A 12,271-nucleotide genomic window follows, 5' to 3' on the forward strand; every position below is an offset into this window, starting at 1 on the left:
TCAGTTTACAAATAAAAATCAACCCATTGCTTCTTTTATATTGTTCATATTCCCTGTTCTGATTGAAAAGAAGACTGAAAGGAACAGAAGCATAACTGCATTGTGAAGCTGTTAGGCTGAAGCACAAAGAATGAAGTTCTTGCCCGTGATCATATAAGAAAAGTTGTAACAGGAAGAGAAGCTGAACTGAGCTGAAGTTCGGGGTCTTAACCATAACACTGTCCTCTGTACCTACGCTAAAATCGAATATTTCAGTTAATTAGAATGCCTGAGTTCTGTAGGGGAGAGTTCAATTGTGGGAGAACTTGGCTTGTTGAAATAAGGGCAAATTGTACTGAACAAAAGAACACAGATGTGGGGATGTGGATGATGGAAAAACGTGTGGGGAATTTAAAGAACGGCATAGGCTTAGTCTGTGTGGACAGTTATAGAGTTGCAATTCAGGGAAGAGGTTTCATAAAGGAGGAAAAGAAGTAAGATTTGGTGGAAAAGATGCTGAATAGCTGAACTTCTAATTTATCTTTAGAATGAAGAAGGTAGTGGAGATCCTGATTTGCATGCATACCCAGGTGGAAGAGATGTAACAGCTATTCTTAGGAGTCTTCTTGAAGAGTATTTGTTGCAGTGATGGTATAGATCAAAGGTTGATGGTTGAATAGATCGAAGGTAGATCTTTGCTTGTCTGGTTAGTGCTTTGAGGCCACTAGATTACCAGTGCTTGTGCCATACCCCACAAATGAGAGCTTGATGGTCTGAGTGGGTCTCTCTGGGCATGGGGGGGTTAAGGAAGTGTTCCTTCTGTGCTCCCCCTGCTGTGGTTAGTATTTGTTGCTTTGCGGGGGAAAAAGATTTGGAGAGGCTTGTAGACTGCAGGATGACTTTTGCGAAGGAACACCTGGTAAGTAATTTAGAATTCCTAGATTTAATTATGATTTTGCAAAATTAAGACAAATTGGCTTTAAAAAAGCCAGAGAATGTGCTTTTACCAGTGATCAAAATCTCAGAGTGACAAAGTAAGTAATCTGTGGGAAATGCATTCTAGTGACTTTAAAAAGTGCTTTGTGGAATTGGCTTCTATACTTGGACATGAATTTGGACAGTTAAGGTTACTACTGAGAGGCTGAAATCTAAAGTACATCTAATTTTGGAAACTGCCTTGCTACAGATTGGAAAAATATTTTGGAAATTCTTAGGAACACTGGAGGAAATCTATAGAAAGAATCTACAAAACTGCAAAACACAAAAGGTTGCAAAGGCCAACCTGAACTTGAGAAACCAAAATCAAAGCAAAAAATACCAGGGCAATCACAATGCACAAGAACTAATCAAAGATAAGGAATGAAAGAAAGAACAGTCAATTTTACCTCATAACAAACTCTGCGATGTTCTTCCAGAGCCAGGAAGCTAATTATTCTCCTTATATAAAAGTACGCTCTCTCTTTAGAGAACCAGTTTAGATGGGACAATACTAGCATTTTGTAGCTCTAATTTTCAGTTCAGAGGACTGTGGCTGGCTGATACTGCCTTATCAAAAGGTTATTTATGTCCCCTGGGGTTAAGTGTAGCTTCCAGAGCAATCCAGGCCTTGAGAACCAGAGCACAGTAGAGAGGCTGGCTGATTTTCCCCAAGGTCAGCCAGCTGAAGAAGAAAGTGAAGCTGCCTGCTGGCGAGGTTCCCAAGGCTGACTGGCTGAAGAGGAAAGTGCAGTTGGAAAAGTGAAGTTGTAGGCAGCTCCTTCAGTATAACTGATTATCTGAAAGTTTAAGAACTCCTTGGAGCCCTTGAAATAATCATGATCTTGCTTTTTAATGGTGACCAAAGCAGGACCTGGCTATCTTCAGAGATGGGTGACTAAGTAAATGTAAGAAACTCCCTTTTTTCTTGGTAGGAACCCTTTGTGTTGCAGGGATAGTGGTCTTCTTTCTGTGTGAACAGTCGGAGTGTGCAAAATCCAAGTGTTACCCATTCCACTCCTCTCTAGTACGCTCCTGAGTAGTGCAGAGGGAGTAAGCTGTGCTGAGGAAATTCTTGATACCACTGTCTTTCTGCAGAGCAATGTGGCAGCAGAGACCAAATTGTGTGTTGCCCAACTGCACGTGCTGCCTTGTAAGCAAAAATCTTTCACTGCTATTAAGGTCTCCTTAATAGGGTCTAATAAAGTCTCCTCTGCTGCAGTAGCTGCCAAATACTCAGAAACCCCGAGAGAAGAAAAAATCTGCTACAGATTGTGATGTTGGAACTTGATGGCACCGTTATTGGCTGAGAAAAGCAGCACACCAACTTCCTTTACAAGAACACAGTATAGAAGAGCTGTAGGCTGACCAGATGCAAATATTTAGGATCCTGATTTGTACTGCAGTTGGATAGCATACTCAAACTGATAGAAGACATCCATCCTTGGCAATAAGACTCTTGTATGTGCACAGATCCTTCTACAGTGATATCTAATGTGTTTCTAGAAGTAAAAATAGAATTATTTTTCAAAAGAAAGGTCCCAGCATTTTTTAAATTATCCTAACATGAGCTCATCACATTATATTGTTGAACTTGAAATTTAATAAAAAATATTTTCTCCACATGTGTAGGTCAGGCACAGTGATATCTAATAAAAATGGAGGTTTGCTAGACTTGATATTATCTATACGAGACATTTTCCATTAGGAAAGAAGTTCTTATCCCTTCAGAACAAAATGGGTATATGTACTGTACTTAGAAAAGAGATATGGAAAAAATAGCTGCATGTTTACTTACTGGTTCTGAGGTGAATATAACTTCAGAAAACGTGTCAGAAAATTGTAAACAATTATATTTCAAATAAAATTATAATAAACTTTTGCATTAATGTGGGGAGGTCTGTTCTGGTAAGCACATTATCTCTTTATTTTGTTGGAGCAACTCAACTATTAAGCAAAATTAGGTGAAGTTTTTGAATCATGTGTTTTTGTTAATGGCAGTGCTATGGGGTCTTGCATCATGTTAAACATATTTTCTAATTAACATTTCTGTGAAGATACCTCTTAAATATATGTATGTTTAAGCTGATAGAACTTCAAATTTATTTCATAGTCAAAGGTCAGTAGCCAAAGTGTCAGATTTTGGTACATGTGAAATGTTAGGATGCTGAAAAGCTCTAAAATAATTTATTTAATGTGAATATAAAGTAGAGTTGCTTTGTTGCTTTATTCCCCTGAAAATTTATGGGAGTTGAACTAATTATGAGTTATATAGTAAGAGTTTACTCATTATAGGAGTTAGAATTTAACAAACAACTCTGATAATGTAGTTGTGGAAGGTATTTCATACAGATTAGTCCCTAGTGAAATAAACTGAACAGTGAAGAATTTCCATGGAGTAATTCAGAACTAAGGCCAGTAAAACACTAAACATAAATAAACAGCAATATATTTCTCCCACCTTCTCTGCCTCTCTTCATCTTTCCTCCACTCCCTCCTACCCCCAGACCAAAAAAAAACAATGCTGAAAAACCTTCAGAAGGAACTTAAAGGGAAACACTACCAGATGCACAGCTGAAGGGCCCTGGAAAAAGTTCTGTAATGAGAGATAATGAGATATTTTTTAGATAATTGTCTACTCTTGTTGTAGTTCAAGTACTAACTTACTATCTTTAGCTTTGGAATTTTTGTGTGTTTACTGTTGTTGTTTTCAAGTTGCACCTTTTATTACTGTAGTTATAAAGTTGTTGGGAAGGTATGGTGGCAAGGAATTGTTGTAGTCATATGGGCTGGTGGTTTCTACCTGGTGTTAGGCAGTGGGTATCTGCATCTGTTACAGGGATATCCAAGTTGGTAAGCACAACAAAGATGGTGAGATTGAGGACTGGACCATCTTTGTATTCTCTACGTATTATCTTCACACAGTGACACCTTTGTATTGATGTAGCAAAACTTTCACTGCTATTGTTTTTGTTCTCTTGTAATGTTGAAAACAAGAGCTTGGACCCAGCTTTGCCAATCTGAAGTTCTTTGGGAACTCAAACTTTACTCATGATAAATCATAGTTTGTCATACGTGCAGCTGCATAACTTCCCTTTAATGTACGTCTTTCTTATTTAACCTGTTGAGGCTGTTGTTTATAGGGTATTTTTGAAATACTTGGGGTATTTCAGACCCCCTGAATGGTTGAAGCTGGAAGGAATCTCTTAAGATAATCTGGTCCAAGTCGTCTGCTCAAAGCAAGGTCACCTAGAGCAGGGTGTCTATGGCCATAGCCAGCAGGGTTTTCAGCGTCTCCAAGGATGGAAATTCTACAACCTCTCTGGGAAATCTCTTGCAGTTTGTTTGCCTAGCATCACAGTAGAAGTGTTTCCTTGTGTTTGGATGGAATATGGAATTTCTTATTTATTATTATTATTTTTTATGTGCACCCATTGCCTCTTCTCTTGTCCCTGGGCACCACCTGGCTTTGTCTTCTTTATTCCTCCCCATTGTGTATTATAGGCATTGCAGAGGTCCCCCTTAAGCTTTTACTGTTCCAGGGTAAGCAGTTTCAGCTCTATCAGCCTTTTCTCATGTGAAGTCTCTTCTCTGTCATCATTGAGTAACTTTTGAAGCATTACCCAATTCATCAATATGAGTTTTCAGCTGATAAACACATAGCAGATTACTCCTCCTTTAATGTAGTGAATGTAAACAAATGCAATGCTCCAAAAATAATAGTGCCTACTTTCACAAAAGTACTCTAAAGAAGGAAGCTTGTCTACTAGCTTTAGTAAAGTTCAGATCTCTTTTTTTCCCTTTTCTCTCTTTCCCCCCCTTTTTTTTTCTCTCCACTTTTTACTTCTTTGCTTGGTTGGCAGCCCTCCCTGTGGCAGAGGGTTTGGAACTTGACCATCCCTTCCAAACCAAGTCATTCTGTGAATTTTAAGGAAGCTCAGTTGAATGCCCTTGCTTCCAAACTTGATAGGTCAGGTGTTTTCCCTTAGTAGGGCATTTTTTTTTTTTTTTCTTCTATGACCTTGATCGTATATGACTACTGTCACCCCACAGGATGTAAAGACAAATTTTATCTTTCCCGCACATTCCTACCCTGTGATTTTGCACAACACTGTGTGTGTGTTTTGTTTTGTTTTGTTTTTTTTTTTTTTTTTTTTTTTTAGAAGAAAAATTACTTATTCTATTAAGTACAGGAGACTACTTTTCAGTGGAAGAGAAAGAGTCTCTTCTTTTAATGAAAGGTTGTGCTGTTCTTATTGGATAAAGTACTGACCAGTTACCTGTGAGGAGCAAATGGGAATTCATTTCTATTTACAAAGGTGCTAACTTTCTGCATTAGCCTAAGTTTTGTGCTTGAACTTGAAGTGCTAGAAGGTGATCATTGTGTAGAGGTGTTGTTATTAAAATAAGATCCTCTTATCTGATAGTTCCTTTGCTGGGTGAAGGATAACTTCCCCCCCCCCCCCCCCCCATATAGTTTCATCTGCTTTGGTTGTATCAGTATAGGAAATTAGCATGTCTATGAAATGATCCCCAGAGAAAAGGATGTTCACTCTTTGAATTTAATTCTTTTACAGGAACTATTGTTCGACGTCATCGGATTCCACTTCCATCTCCTAATGAAGATCAGTTCTATACTATAGATCATTTCAATATCAACACTGAAGTAATCTTTTATGCTCGAAGATACAAGATTATAGATTGTGACCAGTTCACAAAAAATTTCTTGAGGAAGATGGGATTTAAATTAAATCCTCCAGGAAATTGTCCAGATGACCCATATACCAAAGAGCGGCAAAAGGTCAGATGAGGCAGTAAAAGTGAATACGTGATTTTAATCGAAGTGCAATTTCTATTAGTAATATGTATGATGTAAAATATTTCTCTGAGCAAATAATGTGCCTATTTCAACATAATGAATCACAAGAGAGAACTTGCTTTTTAAAATTTGACTATATGGCTCATTGTACTAACATAGTTTTCTCCTGATGTGTTCACATACCTTCTGAAAAAGAAATGTGATAAAATCTTTGCCTTTTGTGTGTGTGGGCATTATCTTGATAAAACTGGTGTAAAACTTATCTCTCATGGCAAAAAAAAAAAAAAAAAAAAGCACTCAAATACATTGAATGAGAATTCTCCTTAAGTTGTGTGCGAAGTAGATAAACAATGTTAAATTTACCATCTACATAACATATTTTCAGCCTTACATACATGAATCAGGTTTATTAAAATCAATGCTGCTGTCTGGTCTTTCGTATGGCCTCAAACTTTAACCAGCAGTATTGATTAGGAATAGCACTGTCATGGATTTTCATGTCGTACTCGATGTCTAGTACAGATAAACGACTTTTCTCTGTAAACATTGGTTGGTGGATTGGTGAAAATAAATGCTACGTATTACAGAAAAAGCATCACAGAATTGTTCTTCGACCTGGAATAACAATATTTATTTTCACAATGTCTGTTGAAAATAAAAACTGCAGTAGTACATTTTCTGTGCATGTAATTGTCATTTCTGTAAGTGCATCAGACTCTGTGATCTCTTTTGAACAAACTCCTCAGGAGTGCTCATTACATAATTAAAAGATGTAGGGTGGGAATGGTACTCTCTAGCCACTTGAAACCAGGGAGGTACAAGCACAGTTATCTCTCTGAACTAAAGGGATAAATTAGGATGCTAAATTAACTTAAATGAGCAGATGTTTGCTCCTTTTTTGACTTCATTTGTCAGTGTCAGCTGCTGAAGGTACAAACAGTATTAAATTTAAAAAAAAAAAAAAGCCATTATGTTCTACTTAAATTTTTCTTGAGTTGACTGAATGACAACACTTAAAAAGTGTTTAAAGGAAGATGTAGTTGGAATTGCAATTCAAGCACATCTTTGGCTTCCTGCAGACTCACTTTATTGGTGTTTTCAGATGTCATCTTTTTTTGAATGTGTAAAGCAAACTCTTCTGCCACATAGAATCCACCACTCTGCAGCTTTATCACTTGTGAGCTTTCATTTGAAAGCTGTTTGTTTGTTTGTTTCGTTTTTCCCCAGAGTGTGTGTGGCATCCTCCAAAAATTTCAGGTTTTTAGCTCCTAAATGTTATATGGATTCCTCTTTGCAGGACTTGGGGTCTTTTCTCTGGGCATAGTAGTGCAAGTGTTGTTTCCATTAGGAGATAATGACAGTGTCTTTCACAGATGGCACGGATTTTCTCTTCTGACTTGTTAGGACTGTTGGCCCACAACAGATAGCATGCTGTGGCAAATCCACCCCAATGCTCTGAAGGCAGCAAATACTCTGCGCGATAAATAATTTATTGCTTTCTTCATCTCAAGGACCTTTCTGTAAGTGAAACAAAGGTCAAAAGCAATTTGAAATTGCTCTTGGTTGTTTTTTTTTCCTGAAGGCACATCTTCCTTAATACTTTTCTTTTGTAAATAGCGTTTCATTTATTTAAATTGTGTGGTGTTATTCAAAAGTCCAAGAAGCGTATTCTAATGTTAGGTGGTACCATGAAGTTTGGTATTCTGTCTTAGAAGCAAGTCATTAAATAGATGCTTTTCTTTATTTCTCCTTCGCTTGCAGATCCTAGATAGCATGAACCCATTGCGCCCTTATGAGCGCATTGACACTTTGAAACAATTTCTGGAGCATGATGGGCATGTTTTACGCTTTTATTGTGTGTGGGATGATCCAGAATCCCTGTTTCATGACCCACGGGAGCTCGTTCTGCACTATTATTTGTCTGATGATACTATTGATATAAAAGAAGTTATACCGGTAAACTCAGGCCGGGATGTAGTTCCACTTTTTCTCAGAAGAGATAAGCTTCCAAAGGTAAGGAATGGAAAATTTATTCTATTTGAAATTCTTTTGCTAACAAAGAATATTACATGCATTGTTTTGCGGCCTGCTCCAGGGAATCTGCTTCGGGGGTATGGGCTAGATAACCTCAGGGTCTCTTCTAATGTCTATGACTTTGATGCTGTGGAAATCTTGCCTTGCAATTGTAATGACATTTAGAACATATTATCAGAGCCTAAATCAGAATTATTAGGCATTTAGGTTTTTTTGGATACTGATTCATACAACTTCAAGAGATTGGAAAATTAATTTTCGGCTTGTCACTCCTAAGTTTAAAGGAGAGAAAATTTAGGTAGAGAGATATCCCGTGGTTTTCCTTCTTGCAGATTATTGTATTAACATAAATTCATATATAAATCCATGCTGTAAAGGAAATTCAGATAAACTAACACTGAGGTGAATTCACCTTTGATTTGTATGGATTATACTTGGAACCTTTGAAAAATCCAGTTCTGGTACTCAGTAAATTCTATCTCTGTAACATATCTATAGTGAATTCTTAAGTTTGAATTCACAGATTTGAGATCTTATAAAAAGCTAGTTAAAATCAATCAGAATCCATGAAAAAATGTAGGCATTAATCAGGTGTTTATTAGAGGAAATTAATCTCAGATAAATCTTCAAGGATTTGAGTAATGTCCTGCATAACCTATTATGATGATAAAGTTAACAATCTGGCTACACCTCTGTGTCACCTCAGGCAGATCCTGGTGGTAGAACAAAATCAACCTACAGATGAAGTAAAACACTGAGGCGCTTCTTCCCTCCTGCCCTAATACTTTTAATTTATCTGTTGCACTATAGTTTTACAAGAGATTTTTGTAGTAAAATCCTAACAGCAGAATACTTGCTGTTCTCACCTAGAGCATCCTGCATTCTGAGCTGCTTATTTAGTAATGACTCTATGCTGGCAGACCCCTTCTGCTAGTGAAGTGCGTGTCAATGTTAAAGGCTGGCTTCTTTCTCTAATTTAAGTGACAATGTGGAGAAGAATAGCAGCCAAAAGTTGGAATATCAGGGAAGGTGCTATGACAAAATAATGTGCTTTAGTTACTCTGCATCGGCATTTTGCTGATTTGCATATTAAGTTTGATATTATTGGGATATTAATTGCATTAATTGCTATTATGACTTTGAAACTTACAATAATACTCTTCATTGCAGAGAAATTAAACTAGATTACCTTTAAAGGTCCCTTCAACTCAAATGATTCTATGATTTTATGGTATAAACAAAAATAATATTTCTCTCAATAGAGTCATACTGACTTGAATCCCATCTTTCTGTGCAGTGCTCAATTTAGTAGGACCAGCCCTGAGTGGTTCTTTTGCACGCTTTTTTTTTTATTATTACTGCTCAAAATAATAGCCTTTAGAGCAGATGTTGACAAGGATATGCTGCTAATCTTTTCTTTCCCAGTGCTTCCAAGAAAAAGAAGGCTTCACTCTTGGATGCACAGTAAGATTCTGAATGCTTCTTCTGATGTAGACATGGGGTTTTCAGTTCAGTGGCATAAAATTACCTTAGAATTTACTGAAAATTCTCCCAAGACAACACTGTTATAACAGTCAGGCTGAAAAATAAATAAATATGCTTTTACTTCTAAGGTAAGAATTGTCTTTCTTCTTTGTTAAGTGTATTTCTTAACACCCTGTCTCTTTTCTTGCAGTATGCTCCAACTGGTTTGTATCAGCCAGGCACAATCACCAGTCGCACTGTTCTCAATGTATTTGGAAATTTAGTAGGAAATAGAGGCCGTTACATTCTGGACAATCGTAAGGTCAGATATTACTGAATGCCCCCAGCTGTTGAATATCCTTATAGCAGTTTTTGTAATTTCTCTGATTATATGCTACAGAGAGAGAGAAGTTCTTTGTAAAATTGTATTATAGCTGGAGAATAGCTCATATCAAAAATACTGAAATTTATTATGAAATTTATGTTTGTGAAAGTGAGGTAGCATAGCATGGGCTGAAAACTACTTGCAGATGAAGTATGAAGATTGTATTTTAAGTCATGCATACTTAATGACCTACTTTGTAAGAAAGATTGTATGACACTAAGATTCATAGAGCTACTGTATAAATGTTCCCTATTTTATTAGACAGGAGCAGTGCATCAGGAATTTTACAGAGACAGCGACCTGAAAATAGGGGCAGTAATTAATGTTTGGGGAAGGCAGATAATGCTGTGTGATTGTGATGAATTCACTAAAGATTATTACAGGACAAAATATGGAATTGGTAAGTAGTGATCATTGTCATTTCCTTACCAGCGTTTTTACACCTCCGAGTTTGACAGAGCTTTCTTCAAATTTTATTACTGACAAAACATGTTCATTAAAGCCTTTTGCAATAACAATCAATTGCTGTTAGCAGGGAATCGGTAACTTTACAGGTGACCCAGAAGGTCATTTCTGTGTGTTACTCCACTGAAAAGCAGCACATAATGTCCATGATCAGTTTCTAACTGCCTTCATTTTTAAACTAGAATGACAAAATAGTCATATGGGTAGACTGTCATTTCTACTTCTCCCTCCCGTTCCTATAGCCATGTTTGCAGTCAGAAGGTAATAAAGGGCATGCAGTATGTAGAGTAGGCTCAATTATTCCTCTTTACACTGTTTCACTCTGTATGATGTTAGAATCCTCATTTAATAAGGCTTTCTGACACAACAGTAGTCTATCAGGTTACTGTTTTTACAGTGTAGTTTTGTGTATTGTGAATCGTTAGAGTATTTATCCTGTGAGATTTCATTACTGAATTCTGGAAACATTTATCAACTATACTCATTATGGAAAAGCATTTCAGACATATATAACAAGAGAGTGTTTCATTTATCTGCCTGAATTCTCTCAGTCTGACTTGCTAGTGGTTCTATTATAGCCATCATACTACAAAAATAACTTAGTTGATTTCTGGCAGTTTATTCATTCAATAAATACATCCCAGTGTCTTGACTGTTCAGATATGATTGAAAGAATCCTAGTATGGCCTTTCTTACATGGAGAAAAAAATAGTTGGGCAGATTATTTTTTTTTTTTATCTTGACTTGTAATCAGAATGCAGTGTTTAGATCAAAACCTGTTTGCTGCATTGAGGGAATTAAATAATTCCCTCTGCCACTATGCTGCTAAATTTCTTAGTTGGCAAAACATGCCTCATTAGAGCTTTTAAAATAATAGTTTGGAGTATCTGTGCCAAAATAAATCTTTTCTTATACTGGCCAGTGTGTAAGGAAGCCATATTCAATAACCACACTATTATTTATAATAACAGTGAGTCTAGCTCCAGAGATGGAAAACGGGGTATTTCCCTCATAATTTTTTCAGCCAAGATTGCTGCCTCTGTTTGGCAGCAGTGTCCTCTCTGTCTGAGCAGGATATCTTGGAACAGTGAATGAGGATTTCTTATTTGCAGATGAGAGATAAATAAAATGCAGCTGTCCGTTCTGAGGCAACCAAGCAGTGCTACCAAGTGTTATGTAAGGGCAAAGTCTCCTATAATGCTGGCTCAGTAATTACTGGTTATGTTTCTGGATGTTATTTACTCTAGAAGTTAAATAAAGTTAGACGTTGAAGAGGTGAAAAATTGCAGAAAATTGAGACTGTAGGTAATGTGGTCCATTCCCTTTGTTCTGGGTGTGTATACATGGGACTGTCAATTCCTGATGCTTGTTTAGCCTTTCTCTAACATCCTTCGGAAGAAATTTACCTGCCTCTTAAGGTATGTCGTAATGCATAGTTAGAAATATTGTTTAATAGCTTCTCTGAAACTGGTTTGTGTAAACGGCCAATAACTTTTTTGCTTTACCTTTGTTTTCAATCCTCGATGATGTTAACATGGGGACAAGCAAACCTGCTACCTTGGACTTCTGGAGGGCAGACTTTGGAACTGTTCAGCATGCTGGTAGGGAGAGTCCCTTGGGATTCAGTCCTAAAGGGTAAAGGGGTCCAGGAAGGCTGACTGCCTCTCATGAAGTCTGAAAGGCACAGGAGCAGGCTGTTCCCCTGTGCCTCTAGATAAGCCAGTGGGGAAGAAGACCGATATGGATGAACAGGGAGCTTTTCCTGAGGCTCCAGGGGAAAAAGGGAGTCTTCCTCCTGTGGAAGAAAGGATGAGCAACTCAAGGAGAGTACGAAGAAGTTATGATGTGCAGGGAGAAAGTTGGAAAGGCAAAAGCCCAGCTTGAATTCAACTTGGCCATTGGGGTAAAAGAGAACAAAAAACTTTTGTACAAATATATTAACAGTAAGAGGAGGGCTAAGGAGAATCTCCATCCTTTACTGGATGCAGTGCAGAGCGTGACCACTGAGGAGAAAGGGAAAGGCTGAGTTTCCCAATGCCTTCTTTATGTCTGTCTTTAAAAGTCAGACCAGTTATCCTCAAGGTACTCTACCTCCTGACCTGGAAGTCTTGGATGGAGAGCAGAAGAAACCTCCACAATTCAGGTGGAAA

General features: G+C 37.4%; 1 protein-coding gene across 2 annotated transcripts in view; it reads left to right on the forward strand.

Annotated features, from left to right (window-relative positions):
- The window catches only part of EFHC2 (EF-hand domain containing 2), a 71,363-nt gene that overhangs the window by 14,954 nt on the left and 44,138 nt on the right, over nucleotides 1-12,271 (forward strand). For both annotated transcript variants that reach the window (XM_048955858.1, XM_048955869.1), the window contains exons 4-7: nucleotides 5,532-5,755; nucleotides 7,535-7,786; nucleotides 9,483-9,593; nucleotides 9,918-10,056. In XM_048955858.1, coding sequence (XP_048811815.1) covers nucleotides 5,532-5,755; nucleotides 7,535-7,786; nucleotides 9,483-9,593; nucleotides 9,918-10,056 — 726 coding nt within the window. The remainder of the gene's footprint in view (nucleotides 1-5,531; nucleotides 5,756-7,534; nucleotides 7,787-9,482; nucleotides 9,594-9,917; nucleotides 10,057-12,271) is intronic.

This window comes from Lagopus muta, chromosome 1, assembly GCF_023343835.1.
Source record: "Lagopus muta isolate bLagMut1 chromosome 1, bLagMut1 primary, whole genome shotgun sequence".
NCBI classification, from domain to species: Eukaryota; Metazoa; Chordata; class Aves; order Galliformes; family Phasianidae; genus Lagopus; species Lagopus muta.